This window comes from Oryctolagus cuniculus, chromosome 3 (genome assembly GCF_051225735.1).
Source record: "Oryctolagus cuniculus isolate XC-2025 breed Fujian yellow rabbit chromosome 3, ASM5122573v1, whole genome shotgun sequence".
Taxonomy (NCBI): Eukaryota; Metazoa; Chordata; class Mammalia; order Lagomorpha; family Leporidae; genus Oryctolagus; species Oryctolagus cuniculus.
The window spans coordinates 90,415,363-90,431,966 of record NC_142869.1 but is presented as its reverse complement, the minus strand read 5'-3'; the positions used below and the strand labels follow the sequence as shown (position 1 = coordinate 90,431,966).

The following is a 16,604-nucleotide window of genomic DNA, read 5'->3' as shown; positions in this document are numbered from 1 at the left end:
GAGAAACAAATTTCTCTTTGAGGGTTGAAGAACACTAACACACTGCAATTGAAAACTTTGTCTGTTATTAGTTCCAAGGAGACTCTCCATTGCAACCAGACAACACTTTACCATTTTTTTTTTTTTTTTTTGACAGGCAGAGTGGACAGTGAGAGAGAGAGAAACAGAGAGAAAGGTCTTCCTTTGCCGTTGGTAAAGCTTCTAGTTTCTATAGCTTGACTCACAAGAGCTTGTATGTCTCCCTCTCTTTCTCTCCCTTTATTTTTTCATTTAAGCGGCAGGTAATGTGTTAAATACCTGGTTTGGCAGACATTTTGCCAAGTGCAGGTACAGAAAAGAAGAAAACACAGCTTTAACTTTTAGACTCCAAAATTGTACTGAGTGTGGGTCAGGGCTCAAAACCCAGGGTGCCAGAGTCGAAAGTACTGTTGCTGCTGGGCTTCTAGTGCCAGTTCTAAACTCACTAAAATTCTGGAGAGCTCTCAGAGACACAGGAAAAGAGGACTTGCATAGAAATTAAAAAAAAAAAAAAAAACAAAACACCAAAAAACTGACTTTCACTTAGGGCGTGAACTTAAATCCTGCAGAGGTCTAAGTCAGCCAGGATGCAGTCCTTGCTTTGAAGATGGCCTGTGGCTTGTTTCTAGGTAACAGGATGTTTCAATGACCCCCACTGTGATCAAGGACACATCATTCCTGGGCAAGGTAATTTCTACTGTACCTTAAAAAGAGTGAGCTGGGCAGGCATTGTGGTGCCGTGGGTTAAGCCGCCATCCAATAAGGAGCTTTAGTTCGAGTCCTAGCTCTTCCACTTCAGACCCAGGATTCCTGCTAATGCACCTGTGAAGGCAGCGAATGATGACCTGAAAACCTGGGTTTCTGCCACTCATGTGAGACAGCTGGAGGAATTCCTGGCTCCTGACTTTGGCCTGGCCCAACCCCAGCTGTTGTAAGTATTTGGAGGCTGAATCAGCAGGAGGAAATTATCTCTCACTATGTCTTTCAAATAATTTTTTTCAAGATTTATTAATTTGAAAGAGTTATGCAGAGAGAGAGAGAGAGAAGAGAGAGGTCTTCCATCTGATGGCTCACTCCCCAATAGGCTGCAACGGCCGGAGCTGCGCCAATCCGAAGCCAGGAGCCTGGAGCTTCCTCCGGGTCTCCCACGCGGGTGCAGGGGCCCAAGGACTTGGGCCATCCTCCACTGCTTTCCCAGGCCATAGAGGAGAGCTGGATGGGAAGTGGAGCAGCCGGGTCTCGAACCCGCGCCCATATGGGATGCCAGCGCTTCAGGCCAGGGCGATAACCCACTGTGCCACAGTGCTGGCCCTCAAATAATTTTTTTTAAAAGGATGGATGTATGAAGTGGTAAGCTTTTCTTGTTAGGGCCATTGCAGAAAGAATCATTAAACATCTCATGGTTAGCCTTCCCCTGTGTACAGATAATATCCTTTGTAGGAATGAGGAAGGAGAGGTGATGCCCAGTCTTCATCAATTATCAGGTGTTCAATTTTCACCAGGTATTCCTTGCTTTTCCATGTGATAACCACACATAAATCTGTATTGTTTAAACCTGGTTCAACGCATGTTCTCTATAAGAAAGTCATAAAACCTGTAACCAAACTCAAATTTGGGGAATAGGCAGCTCAGACAACTGTCTCCAGGTTTAAATCCTCAGTTTGACTCACTGAGTAAACTTCAACTTTGATTTTCCAATCAGGCTCTGACTTTTCAGTTCACAAGCGTTTATTGTAGTTTCTCTAAGTATGAAGCCCTAGTCAAATCACTCCTGCAACACCTGAGGTCCAACAGAAGCAGGCACATCCTTGGGAGCTGCCTAAGTCTACAAGGGAATCATCAGGTCTAGGGTGGGGAGACACAGAAATCTGCACTTTTATAGGAATACTCCCAGGCCATTGTTATGCATGCTGAACATTTAAGAACCCTTAGCCTTGCCCACTCATTGTCACAAATATAGGTACTATTTTTAGCTTTATTTTAGGGGAGAAAATTGAGATGGAGATACAGCTGCTAGCCTCAAACCTTAAGTGTTATCTCCTTTTGCTAAATGATCTAATACTTCAACGAGACCAGTAGTGAGTTTGAAAACTTGGCTCATTAGATTCAATCTGGCGAACCTGGGCAACTCACTGACATTTTGAATTTCAAGTTCTTCGCCTTAGGCAAAATACCATCACCTGAAGGTGACCTGGAGGGAGGGGCGGAGCGGGGCGGGGCGGTAGGACTTGGGAGGCAGGCGATCGACAATTCTGGCGCGCCGCTGCCTGTTGGATTGGCTCGAGCCTCGCGCGCCAGGCCTGTCCTGCTCCCGCGCGCTCCTGGGCCCGCCCCCGCCGCCATCTTGGCCTAGGAGGGAGCGGGCCGCACGCGTGAGTAAACATCCCGTGCCGGGAAAGTCGAGCTGTGGCTGCCGGCCGGTGTTTCGCTGCAGCAGCAGAGAGGACCCTGCCCCGGCCTTCGGACGTGGGGGTAAGTATGGAGCAGAGGGTGTTATGCCACCGGGGAGACTCAGCCTGTCGCAGCCTCTGCCCCCTCGCGGCGAGACATCTCGCGCCCCGAGCTTCTCCCGCCCCTCGCCGGTCTCCTCCCTCTGTTGAAAGCTGCCCGGGAAAGTGGTGGCGGGAGCGGGCCGGGCCCGAGCGCGGCGTGGGTCTGGGCGCGTGTTGCCGGCCGTGGGGGCAGGTGGGAGGTTGGGTTTGAGCGCCAGAGGCTCGCGGTGTGGACGCTGCGGGGTTGCGAGGCTGGCGCGGGTGTGCAGGTGTTAGGGCCGGCTCCGCGGTGGGCCGCCGCGGGGCTGATTCCGTCGGTCACTGGCTTTTCTTCTCTTCCGGTCCGGGCCTCAGGGTGGCCAACATGACGGCCCCGGGTCGGAGCCCCCTGGCGCCGCTGTTGGAGACGTTGGAGGACTCTTCCGCCTCCCCTGGAGAGCAGACTGACGCTTATTTGGCTTTGACCAGGTGAGGCTGGCTAGGGGTGGGGGGCGGGAGCACGGGCGTCCCGTGGGGTCTGCGGGGTGGAAGGAGGATGGCGGGTCGGGCGTGCTGAGTGTGACTTCTGCTCCGCTGGCAAGATGTGAGGTCGTCGGGGAGTCGGGGTCCGGGGCTGCGTGCTCGCCCCGGGTGCAGCGCCGAAGGTGGCTTTTCAGCGGGCAGCCTTTTCCTGTGTGTTGGAAGCGAGAGGCTTGAGAAGTTTGGGTGGTAAGTGGTTGAAAGGAGGAGTGGTTTTCAGCGTAAACCCCCGACGTACTGGGGAGGTGGAGCATCTCAGAGTTGTCTCTTTAATAGGTGCAGTAATTAAGCTCTATTATCGTTGTATAATGCTTCAAAATGTTTTTGTGGCAAACATTATAGAAGAATTTTATGGAGATCTAGTAATTGTTAGTGAACTTGTAGCTTGGGCAAGTGTGCCCGTCGTCAGTGAAACTTGTCAAAACTTTTACTTTGTAGATGCCAGAAGTTGTTTTGAGGGTTTTCATACCTATTTCTGATTCATGGGGCTTCGTTAGTGCAAAAATAAATTCTGAAATCATACAACCAGTCTTTAAAAAGTTAATGGAAAACGTAGTATGAATGGAAAACGTAGTATGAATAAGCTGTGCATGGGTTTCAAGTTTTTTGGCACCAAAATAAGTTTCTTTTAATTCTGTGTTTCACAAACATTTTGAAGTACTTTCATTGCTATATGTATTCTGTTACAAGGCTTAGCAATCTTTTAGAAGATTTTAGAAGGTTAGGTAAATTGGAGTATTTTAGGGAATGAGTATTGCTTCTACTGTTTGCATAAACTTGTGTTTTTTCTACTTTTAAAGTCGTATGACTGGAGAAGAAGGAAAAGAAGTCATTACAGAAGTTGAGAAAAAAATTCCTCGGTTGTACAAAGTTCTAAGGGTATGTATTTTTGGTAAATAGAGCTACATTTGGCTTCTAAAACTTTTAGTTGACTCGATTTTGAATCTAAAATACGCTAGTAGCAATAGGATTGACATGTCATACTGTTTATTGATTTACATATAAATTATCAGGTATTTTAATTATCTTACATGCTTTCTCTCATTTACTTCTCCATATCTCCATGAGCTTACACTTCAATCCCCACTTTGCAGATGAAGAGATTGGTTTAATTTTCCTGAAGTCACCAGTGGCCACTTGAATCCAAAACCTGTGCTCTTTCTTGAAAGCAGTGATCAGAGATTAAATAATCTGTTTTCTTTCCTTTTGGGAATGTACTTCTAAGTAAATGATTCTAAAATTATGATTGTCTTTGGTCTGTTCTGTAGATAGCATTCTTTTTTTTTCTCTTCATTCACATTCAGTTTTTGCCACTAGAGAACCGTTACTATGGTTATTCCTTGTTTATTGATAGGAGGGGATACAGCTTAACATCGAACTGAGGACTTGTGTTTTTTGTCCTTAGTTGACTACTCAGTGGCTTTGTAACTTCACGAACATCTCAGCTTAAGGTCCCTTGTTTTTGAGTGAAACTAAACCTCTAAGGTCTCTTGGAGCTCTTGTTTTTAAGATCCTGTTTTTGTGCTTTCAAATGTATTTTGTCAAAACATTGACTGTATGTTTTAGCATACATGGAAACATTTGAAGTACTTAAAGGTATTGCATACTCAGAAGTACTTCATAATCAACCTTCTTTAAGTTAAGAAACTTGTGTGGAAGTTCCATAAAAGTCTTAATTAATGTTAGTGACTTTTCCACTTTCTTCATTAACCTACTTCACATTCTAACAATATGTTTGTGATGAAGATACATACTTTCATGTATTTAATGTTTGTGGGCATAAAGGATCAGGAACCATATTATGTGCACTTTGCCCTTTCTGTAAATCGGGTTTGTAACTTAAATTCCTTATGAATTATTTGGAAGCATGTGGAAAGTTGGTAATATACCATTAACATAAGCTTTCCATTTGAATGAAACAATTTAAGACCTATGTTAAAGTAGAACGTATTTCAGTTTTGTTTGAATTCTGTTAGAATTGTCTTAAGGACCTGTAACATTTTAGAAAATGGGACGTAACACTATTAAGGAATAACTTTCAAGCAAATGTTTTAAAAGTTGATCCATATGTTGGGTTTACAGTAGTAGCTTTAAGTCTTAATTGTCTTCTGAACTGGTTGGTATACTCTTATACTGTAAAGTTTGATTTTTTTTTTTTTAATAATGAGATGTAAGAGGGGCACTCTGAAGGATTGTTCATATATCTGACCACTAACATTTGTTCCTGGTCAAGACTGGCAGTGGAGGGTTCATTGAATCCTTGGTCCAGAGAGATAGAGGATTTTGAAAATAAATCACTTTGACTAAATACAACTAGTTAGGAGTAAGAAGTTCTAGGGTTCTTTTGCACAGCAGGATGACTGTAGATAATGTTGTAGAAAACAGAGAAAATGAGATCTTTGGATGTGTTTTGCCTTAAATGTTTAAGGGGATATAATTAAACTACTGGATATTATATACCATATGCATATATGAAACCTCATATAATACACCATATATATGTATGGTTTTTATGTCATTTTTTTTTTTTTTCAAATAAAAAATTTGGAGAGGAAAGGTGACAGGTACAAGCAAATATTGAGGGATAAATGGAGAACCCATTTGACAGGTTTGGACATTCATAGCTTTTATATCTAGTATCAGTAAGACTTCAAATTCTGTTTACATGAGTTACATTCTTTTTCTTTTTTTCTTTTGAAAAAGTTTATTAACATTTTATGAAGCATTTGTTTTGAAGACTAAGTTTTGAAAGCCATGTAAACCAAACCGAGTAAAGTTTTGGAATGAACATCTCAAATCATTTTAATACCTTTTTCTCATGGGATGACAACAGCATTATAATACTTTCTTATTTTTTATTAACATTAGCTCTTTTCAGATTAGTAGTAGCAAGTTCTGAGTTCTAGTATAGGTTGTGTATCTCTTATTTGAAACATACTTGGGGCCAGAAGTATTTTGTTTTCTGGGTTTTTCTGAATTTTCTAGTTGCACAAGCATAATGAGATACCACAGGGATGGGAAGGGACCAAGCCTGAATATGAACTTCATTTAGGTTTTGTCAAGCTTTATGTACACAGCCTGAAGGCAGCAGGACACAGGGTGTGTGACACTGTCACGATGTCCGGCTTGAGACACTGTGTTGGCAATGACAAGGCTTCAGACTGTGCAGTGTTCAGGAGTTCAGATTAGGGATGCTCAAACTGTACTGTGCTAAGGCAAGAGAGAAACATAATACTTTCCATTTATTTTTAAATTTCCTATGAACTACTTTCTAGTAAAAAACTGTTTGGTATTAAGTGTTTTTATCTCAAATTCTAAAAGTAACCATGGCCCTCAGCTGAACTGTATGCTCCCGGGCTTTTCCATCTTAGGGACATTTACACAGTAAATGCCATTTCAGTCACTGAGCTCTTCCTCATCACTGAAATAGGTGCTTTTCTTTATCCTCGGCCGTCTTGAGTCATCGGATGTGGAGGGACCCCCTGGACCGGGTCTCCATTTTCTTTGTTGTTCTTCAATTTTGGCTTGCTGGAAGGCTATGGCCTGGCTGAGGCTGTCCAGGGCAGGGTCTTCACCTTCATCTTCACTTTCTTCTACTTTCTCAATTTCTTCTTCTGGTTCAGGAACTTTCTTTTTTTTCTTCTTTTCCTTCTTCTTTGGAGGTTCCCGTTCTCCAAGCATATTTTTAGGACAGGCATAACTTAAGTGTCCACTTTCCCCACATTCATAGCACTTGGATTTATCAAAGTAGTTCCGTCTTCGGATGAATTCGGCTGCTCTTCCATTGTCGATAGCAATGCTTGCTTTTATCACTCTACCGAATAACTGTTTGTTGTTTATCGCCCTGGTGCAGTTTTGTGCAGAATCTTTATCCAAAAACAAAATGAATGCAACCCCTTTACTCTTCCTGGTGTCTTTATCTTTCATTGTAGTAACCTTTACAACTTTGCCATACTTGGAAAATATCCTGTATAGGTCGTTGTTCGTCAGGGAGAAGGGCAGGTTGGAGACATACACTGTGCTTTTACTGGGGGCCAATCCACCACTCATTTCTTCAGACTGGGTGGCGGCGCGCGAGCCCCCGGCCCGGCCCGCTCACCCCCGACTCCTACTGCAGCTTTGCGGAGCCCCGTGCATCGCGGGCTACATTCTTTTTCTATAAAGAAGGAATTAAAATTTTTTTAAGTAGAAATAACATTTAAAACACATAGCACCTATTAGATTAGGCGTGGGGAACATCTTGCTTGTGGGCCATGTAAAGACTGCAAAATAATTTGATTTGGCCCTGCCAAGGCAACTGGAGGCAATGCTTGAAACTCAGTAAATTTATAATAGGCTGAATTTTGTTGATAATTTTGTATGACTCCTGGATGTTACACATATCCAGATGACCCTTGGTAGACGAAAGGTACCTGCTCCTGTGTTAGGTATTTAGTAAATGTCACATTCCAGTCTTTTCCCTTTGGCAGTCTTTGAACAGGAGGTGTCACTCCACTTGGAAAGCTCCGATGTCAGCTTCTGCATTTCAAACAATTGCTTCCCCTTGGTGGGATGGCCTTTACTCTTTTTATTTCCTGCCTGATAATTGTAGCATCTTTCATCTGTTGGCCTTTCCTTTGTTTTTACACACATAGGTGTTTTTTTCTTTTAATAAAAATGTTCTTTGATTTCTTTCTAGTTCCTCCTTTTCTGTGTTAAGCTTTCTATTTGGCCTTCTGATCTTACATCTTCTCTTGCACAACCACAGGCTTTGTTGATTGAATTAAAATATAGAGGACTTGCTTATGTATCAACTTAAGATTGCTAAGAATTGGTTCAAAATCATATTTACTTGTAACAAATGATTGTGTTTTTTATAGACTCATATTTCAAGTCCCAACTTGGAGCTGAGTAGTGCTGCTCTACAGGCCTTGGGGTTTTGCTTGTATAATCCTAAAGTTACCTCAGGATTATCAGGTAGATAAATTTGTTATCATTTAGTGTTTTAAGGCTTTAAAGTATACCTTGATATTGTTACAAGTACTGTTACCTTTAGTTTATTCTGAAAAACTTGTAGTAACTGCTTTTTGGAAAGATGCCTAAGACCAGTATCATCACACCTAAATATAGTTCTTACCCACTCTACAGGCCTCAATGTAGCAATTAGTAAATGAGTGCCATAGTAGAGTGTCTGGATTTGATTCCCAGCTCTGACTTCTGACTACAGCTTCCTGCTACTGCAGACCTTGGAAGATAGCTCAAGTAATTGGGTTCCTGCCATTTAAATGGTCGAACTGGATTGCCTTCCTGCCTTCCAACTCTGGCTGGCCATTGTGGGCATTTGGGAGAGTGAATCAGAGGATGGTTGTGCTCTAGCTTTGTCTCTCAATTTTTTTCCTGGAGGAAGAAGTTTCTGCTTATTTTTTTTATATGTAGAAGTGTTAGCAACATGAAATAACAGCGTTCATTTTGCAGCAGAGATGGAGGATTTTTATTTTTTAAGATTTGATTTATTTATGTATTTGAAAGGCAGAGTGGTAGAGAGAGGTCTTCAACCTGGTGGTTCACTCCCCAAATGGCTGCAATGGCCAGAGCTGTGCCGATCTGAAGCCGGGAGCCAGAAGCTTTCTCTGGGTCTCCCACGTGGGTGCAGGGGCCTTAAGGACTTGGGCCATCCTCCACTGCTTTCCCAGGCCATAGGAGAGAGCTAGATCAGAACTGGAACAGCTAGCACTTGAACTGGTGCCCATGTGGGAAGCCGGCACTTCAGATGGCAGCTTTACCCACTGTGCCACAGTGCTTGCCCTGAGATGGAGGCTATCTTGCCAAAAATTGTCTTCATTTTTTTTTATGCATACTGATACTTAGAGATACTTTAATTGCATAAAATCTGATTTGGAGTCCTGGTTCCCTGAATATACTCCTTCCACTCTGAACTGAGTTATGTGTTTTGGGAGGAAATTTGACATGCTCTGAGGATATAGATGAGATTTTGTTGATTGAAGAATATATTTTTATGTGCTTCTGTATTTTAAGATTTTGAAGATTGTAAATATTCTACATAATTAAGTTGCATTTAAAAACTAAAACTGCTTGCTTTACAGAGGCAAATATTCAGGAACTGCTTTCCAAATTAAATGATATTGTTAAGAGTTCGGACAAAAATGTACGTACCAGGGCACTTTGGGTCTTATCCAAGCAGACGTTTCCTACTGAACTTGTTGGCAGAGTGGTGAGTACATAGTTTATATGTCTTAACTACATGTGAAATAAACAGTTCAGGCTTATTTGATTTGTTTTTATTTTCTTCTTTCTTGTAGGTATCCAATATAATTGATTCATTAGAAATAGTATATAATAAAGGAGAGATACATTCTGCCATTGTTGATTTTGAAGCATTAAATGTTATCATAAGGTATGCATTTAGATGCTTGAAGATTTGGAAGAGTAAAAATTCAGAATTTACTTAACGGGGTCAAGTTTTGGGATTTAAGTGAGATAGTAAGAATACTTAGACTGAAAGAAAAAAGATAAGAGGATGGTAAAAAGATAAGAGGATGGATGATGTGCATAGGCCACCAGATCTACTTTTTTTAATTTGAAAGGCAGAGTTATTTATTTGAAAGGGAGAGTTAGAGAGGCAGAGAGAGAGAAGTCTTCCATCCACTGGTTCACTCCCCAGACGTCTGGAGCTGGGCCGATCCAAAGCCAGGAGCCTCTTTCAGTTTTTCCACATGGGTGCAGGGGCCCAAAGACTTGGGCCATCCTCCACTGCTTCCCAGGCCATAGTAGAGAGCTGGATTGGAATTGGAGCAGCCGGGACTCCAACCTGCACCCATGTGGGATACTGGCACTACAGGCGGCCCCACCAGATTTTTTTTTTTTAAGATTGATTGATTTATTTGAAAGTCAGAATTAGATGGAGAGAGAGATTTTCCATCTGCTGGTTCACTCCCCTGTGGGCCACAATGGCCAGGGCTGGGTCAGGCTGAAGCCAGGAGCTTCATCCATGTCTCTGAATGTGGATGCAGGGACCCAAGCACTGGGGCCATCCTCTGCAACTTTGCCAGGCAATAATAGCAGGGAGTTGGGTCAGAAGTGGAGCAGCTGGGACTTGAACTGGTGCCCAGATGGGATGCTGGTGCTACAGATAACAGCCTAACCTACTTTACCACAGTGCTGGGCCTAGCAGATTTATTTTTACCAGAACAGCCTTAAAGTAATGTCTTGAAGGCAGGCATTTGGTGCAGTGATTAGGGCATTGCTTGGGTTGCCTGTATCTCTTACTAAGAGTGCTTGGGTTGGAATCCTGGCTTTGCTCCAAATTCTGGCTTACTGTTAGAGCACACCCTGGGAGGCAGAGGTGATGGCTCAAGTACTTGGGTTTCTGCAGCCTACAAGGCAGACAGGAATTGAGTTTCCTGGCTTTGGCTGACCCAACCTCAGCCTATAGTAGCCATTTGGGGAATGACCCAGAGGATGGGCGATCTGTCTCCTTTTCAAATAAAATAAAAATAAAACAATTTTAACTCTTTGATTATTGTACCCGCTGATAACAGTTTTTAAAGATTATTTCTGCTAAAGTTTTTTGCAAGAGTTTAAAAATTACCATAAACTCCTTTTTTTTTTTTTTTTTTTTTTTTTTGACAGGCAGAGTGGACAGTGAGAGAGAGAGACAGAGAGAGAAAGGTCTTCCTTTTGCCGTTGGTTCACCTTCCAATGGCCGCCGCTGCAGCCGGCGCACCGCGCTGATCCTGGCAGGAGCCAGGAGCCAGGTGCTTTTCCTGGTCTCCCATGGGGTGCAGGGCCCAAGCACCTGGGCCATCCTCCACTGCACTCCCTGGCCATAGCAGAGAGCTGGCCTGGAAGAGGGGCAACCGGGACAGAATCCGGCGCCCCAACCGGGACTAGAACCCGGTGTGCCGGCGCCGCAAGGTGGAGGATTAGCCTATTGAGCCACGGCGCCGGCCATAAACTCTTTTGTGGGCCATAAGGAAAGTTTAGGGAAGCAGTCACAGTGCCTACTAAGAAAAGAAAAATCACTTGTCTTCTAGGCATCTTTGCTTTTTACCAGATATGGTAACCACACAGACTCTTTCATCATTCTGCATTGTTTCTTCAGTTGTTGGGGTATTTGCTTTCACTTCTTAGCGTTTGGAAGTTCCTGTTGATTCCCCCGATTATATCATGATTCTTTGGAATCTCTCTCTCATAGTGTTGAATTTAATAGTGTAACAATTAGTATTTTACAGTTTATAGCCTGATGAAAGTGAATTTTCCTTGTTTAGAAAATTTATAGGAAAAAAGTATATAAATTAGCAAGCAAATTAGATGTTTCTTGCATGTATGTACACATGTATACTGAAACAAGTGGGCTGTACTGTATAAATTTCTAAACGTTTCCTATTGAGAGAAAGAGATGGGGAGTGGAAAGATTTCATCTGTTGCTTCACTTCCCAAATGCCCACAATAGTCAGGGCTGATTGAGGCCACAGCCAGGAGCCTGAAGTTCAATCCAAGTCTCCCAAGTAGGTGACAGGGACTCAAGTACTTGAGCCCATCACCTGTTGCCTCCTAGGTTATACGTTAGCAGGAAGCTGCATTGGAAGCAGAGAAGCAGATTCCATTCGGGACCGGTGCTATGTGTAGCTGGTTAGGCCGCCACCTGCAGTGCCGGCATCCCATATGAGTGCTGGTTTGAGTCCCGACTGCTCCACTTCGGATCCAGCTCTCTGCTGTGGCCTGGGAGGGCAGTGGAGGATGCCCAGGTCCTTGGGCCTCTGTACCCATGTGGGAGTTCTGGAGGAAGCTCCTGGCTCCTGGCTTCAGATTGGCGCAGCTCCAGCCGTTGTAGCCAATTGGGGAGTGAACCAGCGGATGGAAGATCCCCCCCCCCCCCAATTCTGACTTTCAAATAAATCTTAAAAAAAAAATTCCAGTCAGACCCTCCAGTGTGGAATGCAGGCTTCCCAAGTAGTGACTCAAGAACTGTACCAAACTCCTGCCCCTACTGTGTATAAATTTTTTTGAAGATTTATGTATTTTAAAGGTAGAGTTACAGGAAGATACGAAGATATTTTCCATCTGCTGGTTTGCTTCCCAGAAAGCCGCAATGGCCCAGGGCTGTGCTAGGCTGAGGCTAGGAGCCTAGAACTCCCTCTGGGTGTCTGATTTGGATGATAGAGACCCAAATGCTTGAGCCATCTTCCACTGCTTTCTAGATGCATTAGCAGGGAGGTGGATTTGAAGTGGAGCAGCTGGGACTCAAACCCTTACTCATACAGGATTCCAGCTTCTATGGGATGCTGGTGTCACAGGCAGCTCAACCTGTATCACATCGCTGGCTCCTTGTGCATATTTCTAGGTATTGTCTATTACCCTAGTACTTTAGGCTTAAAAAGTGAGGTCAAGTTAATTCATTTGTTTTTCTGTTACAGGCTAATTGAACAAGCCCCAGTTCAAATGGGAGAAGAATCAGTGAGATGGGCCAAACTAGTTATACCGTTAGTAGTTCATTCAGCACAAAAGGTACATCTACGGGGTGCAACTGCTTTGGAGATGGGAATGCCTTTGTTGCTCCAGAAGCAACAAGAAATAGCATCTATTACAGAGCAGCTTATGACTACTGTAAGTATTATTTTAAGTAGAGATTAAATTTTAGGCTTAGTATAGAACTTAAGATATTGTGGGCTCATTAGTATAATTGCACTGTGATGTATGAGTTTAGGTTTGAGTTAAAACAACCACTTAAGTGAGTGGAGACATTGCTCCTGTGTAACAGGAACAGAGCTCTGTTTATTTTCTTAAAGGTTTATTTATTTGAAAGGCAGAGTTACAGAGAACAGAGAGAAGTCTTCCATCCACTGGTTCACTCCCTAGATGGCAGCAACAGCCTGAGCTGCGTGGATCTGAAGCCAGGAGCCAGGAGCTTCTTCCTAGTCTCCCACATGAGTGCAGGGACATCTTCTGCTGTTTTCCAGGCCATAGCAGAGAGCTGGATGCGAAGTGGAGCAGCCGGGACTTGAACCGGTGCCCGTATAGGATGCCAGCACTGCAGGCGGCAGCTTTGCCCACTATGGTGCAGTGCTAACCTTTCTATTCCTTATTAATACCGTCTAGGCAGTTAACCCTAATGATGAATAGAAAAGATTATATTTCAGAAAAAGCAAGAGCTTTGAAATTGGGTTGTTACTCTATAATCCAGTAGAAATAAACTTATTTTATCTGTGGTTTCCTAGTTACTACTTGCCTCATGCTTTAGATTTTTCAACCTTTGTTCTTAGAATAGATTATTAAGTATCTGGTAATACAGTTTACTGTTCTAAGTATCATGAACATAGTAGATTTTAATTTATTTGAAAGGCTGGCACTGTGGCGTAGTAGGTAAAACTGCTGCCTGCAGCACTGGCATCCCATATGGGCACCAGTTCAAGCCCTGGCTGCTCCACTTGCAATCCAGCTCTCTGCTATGGCCTGGGAAAGCAATAGAAGATGGCCCGATTCCTTGGGCCCCTGCACTGACATAGGAGACCCAGAAGAAGCTCCTGGCTTCGGATTGGCTCAGCTCCAGCTCTTGCGGCTATCTGGAGAGTGAACCAGTGGATGGAAGACCTCTCTATCTTTGCCTCTACCTTTCTCTAATTCTGCCTTTCAAATAATTAAATCTTAAAAGTCAGTTGCAGAGGGAGGGAGAGTGATCTTTAATCCTGTGTTTAAACGCCAAATGGCTACCACAGCCAGGGCTGGGTCAGGCCAAAGCCAGGAGCTTCATCTGTGTCTCCTACATGGATACAGGGCCCTGAGGAGTTAGGCCATCTTATGCTGCTTTCCCAGGCACATTAGCAGGGAGTTGAATCAGAAGTGGAGCAGCCAGGTCTTGAACCTGTGCCTATATAGGATGCTGGTGCTGCAGGCTATATGGTGGTAGGGCTTTACCCACTACGCTACAGAGCCGGCCCCTGAGCTTGCTTTCAAGTGGGAAAGATGATAAAGTATATAATGTATTAAATGATGACTTCCAGATAGGAATGCAGAGGTAGTAAAGGATGGTTAAAAAATTGGATGTCTTAAGAATGATTTGATGGCAGTGTGGGAACTAGCTATGTGGATGATAGTTTAAACTCACTTCAGGCAAACAACCACAAGGACAAAAAGTCTCTGTTCTGCTCTGGTTGTGTATCTAGTTGATCTGTAGGGAACACCAAGCTGTATAACAGCTGTGGAGTGGAGGGTGAGAGGAGTAGATATTAGAACAGAAGACCCAATCGCATAGGACTCTGGGAACCGTTGTAAAGATGTAACTTTTACGTTAGGAATATGAAAAGCCATATTTCAATGTTTTGAGCCTGGGAGTGATACCTGCTGTCCTGGACTTTAAAGCATTCATTCTGGTGGTGGTATTGAAAATAGATGGTTGCTATTGAGCAGAAGTAGAGAGACTCATTGGGAGATAATGCAATAATCAGGGGAGGAGCCTTCAGGATTTTAAAACCTAGGACTTTGTTTTTTGAAATTCAGGAGGTCTCAGTAATGTTATTTTAATAACTTCAATGTCTTCATGAATTTTTATTTTGATAATTCATTTTTAGCTAAATATGAAACAAAACTCAAACTTTGAGATACCTATTTATGATGCTATTAATGTATTTTTGTAGCTACCAGGTTTTTATTTTTTGTTTAAGATTAATTATTTGAAAGGCAGAGTTATAGAGAGGCAGAGAGGGGGGAAGTCTTCCATCCACTGGTTGACTCCCCAGATGGCCGCAATGGGCGCAGCTGGGCTGATCCAAAGCCAGGAGCTTCTTCCAGGTCTCCCATGCGGGTGCAGGGGCCAAATACTTGGGGTCATCTTCTGATACTTTCCCAGGCCATAGTAGAGAGCTGGATCGGAAGTGGAGCAGCCAGGGCTTGAATCAGCACCCATCTGGGATGCTGACACTTCAGGCGGCAGCTTTACCCGCTGTGCCACAGCACCGGCCCCTGTAACTACTAGTTTGAGGAGTTAATATATTATTTTGGAACTATAGTTAATGATGTGTATGATCAAGTTTTTTGGGATAAGTGGTAGGAAAAACTGGATTGGTGAATGGTAAGGTGGCCAGATAAGTGATAAGACAAACTCAATAAATGTTAATGGTAGAACTTGAGTGTCTGTGTTCAAGTATTGTAAAATTTTTCAGATGTGTTATATACTTAAAAAATTTTCATGCTTTTTTGAGGAGGGCTATTTTGTTGGAAGTTATTTGTCTAAGAGAATTTTTGAAAATTATTTCTAGACTTCGATAGTGGACTTTTTTCTCATTCTATTTTATTTGGTAAATATTTTGCTTTTTGTAGAAATTATTCTCAGAACTCCAGAAGCTATTTATGAATAAAAATGAGACCTATGTATTAAAATTATGGCCTTTGTTTGTCAAACTTCTTGGAAAGGTAAGTGCCACAGTTAATCATCTGAGTTTTATGATGGACCCCCTCCCTTGTTTTTTTTCTTTTTCCCTTAAAGATTTATTTATTTGAAAGGCAGAGTCGGGAGAGGCTCTTATGTGCTGGTTCACTACACTTACGTCTGCAACAGCCAGGGATAGGGTACACCAAAACCAGGAACCAGAAACTCCATCTGGGTCTCCAGTGAGAGTGACAGGAATCCAAGTATTTAGGCTGTCAACTGCTGCCTCTCAAGCGTATTTAACAGGAGCTTCATCTAAAGCAGGGTAACCTGGACTCCAAGCTGGCATTCTCATATAGGGTATAAGCATCCCAGGCAGCAGCTTAACCTGCTAAATCACAACGTCTACCAGCTTTGTTTATGTTCTGTTGGACTATCACCATTCATGTTTGCTTTATTTACAAATTTGCCTACTGCTAAAAATCATTTGTAAATCCCAATTCAATTCTTACTGTTGCTGTCATTTCATATTTGTAAACATGGAGAGTGGCACAGAATTGTACTTTGAGGTCGAGGTCTCAATCTTAGGTCAAGGCAAGGTTATACTCTGCCTTTTTATTTCTCTGACCTTAAATAAGTGCTGTTTTCCAGGTCCATTTAGAATAGCATTCTCCACTCCTTGTCTGTGCTTTTCTTGATTGCGCTGCTTGAAATTCTGAGCATAAGACAAAAAACTGGTATTATCTTAACATGGAAAGATTATGATGTGCTCTTGAATGAAGAAAACAGTTATGTGCATTAAATTTTTGTTCTCACTGGAATTAGTTTTTTCTGTTGGCCATGAGTTTAATGTTAGGAATCAACTGTGTATGTGTATATATAAATATAATAAAATGAAGTGTCTTCCTAAATAGAAATCAGTAAAAAGGGTTATATGTTGAACAGTTGACCAAGCTGCTAGAACTAGAGACTCAAACCTAACCTTGTATTTCCTATAGGGCCAGTGGCTCAGTATTCAGTAATTCATTGATCAGAGTGAATATAAAGCTTAACTACCACAAATACTGAAACACATGTACATTCATTTCAATCTTAGTTTGTTGTTGTTTTTTTTTTTTTTTTTAAAGTTAGCTTCCATCCATGAATTTGCTCCCAAATGTTCAAAATGGCCTGGCAGAAACCAGAGGAGGGACTGAACTACGTGAGGCATC

The 16,604-nt window shown here is 42.6% G+C and overlaps 1 protein-coding gene and 1 pseudogene across 5 annotated transcripts in view; one reads left to right on the top strand and one right to left on the bottom strand.

The window, feature by feature from the left end:
• The first annotated feature begins 2,250 nt into the window (after positions 1 to 2,250).
• The window catches only part of RIF1 (replication timing regulatory factor 1), a 77,965-nt gene continuing 63,611 nt past the window's right edge, over positions 2,251 to 16,604 (top strand). For 2 of the 4 annotated variants that reach the window (XM_008258579.5, XM_002712162.6), the window contains exons 1-8: positions 2,251 to 2,490; positions 2,865 to 2,978; positions 3,830 to 3,908; positions 7,889 to 7,985; positions 9,113 to 9,240; positions 9,329 to 9,423; positions 12,446 to 12,635; positions 15,345 to 15,437. In XM_008258579.5, the coding sequence (XP_008256801.3) occupies positions 2,875 to 2,978; positions 3,830 to 3,908; positions 7,889 to 7,985; positions 9,113 to 9,240; positions 9,329 to 9,423; positions 12,446 to 12,635; positions 15,345 to 15,437 (786 nt within the window). In that variant the 5' untranslated portion in view covers positions 2,251 to 2,490; positions 2,865 to 2,874. The remainder of the gene's footprint in view (positions 2,491 to 2,864; positions 2,979 to 3,829; positions 3,909 to 7,888; positions 7,986 to 9,112; positions 9,241 to 9,328; positions 9,424 to 12,445; positions 12,636 to 15,344; positions 15,438 to 16,604) is intronic. The other 2 variants (XM_008258578.5, XM_089328356.1) reach the window with 2 other exon arrangements.
• Positions 6,288 to 7,195, bottom strand: LOC100343207 (zinc finger CCHC-type and RNA-binding motif-containing protein 1 pseudogene; annotated as a pseudogene). The gene has a single exon (XR_016230859.1). The product of XR_016230859.1 is annotated as a zinc finger CCHC-type and RNA-binding motif-containing protein 1 pseudogene (transcript).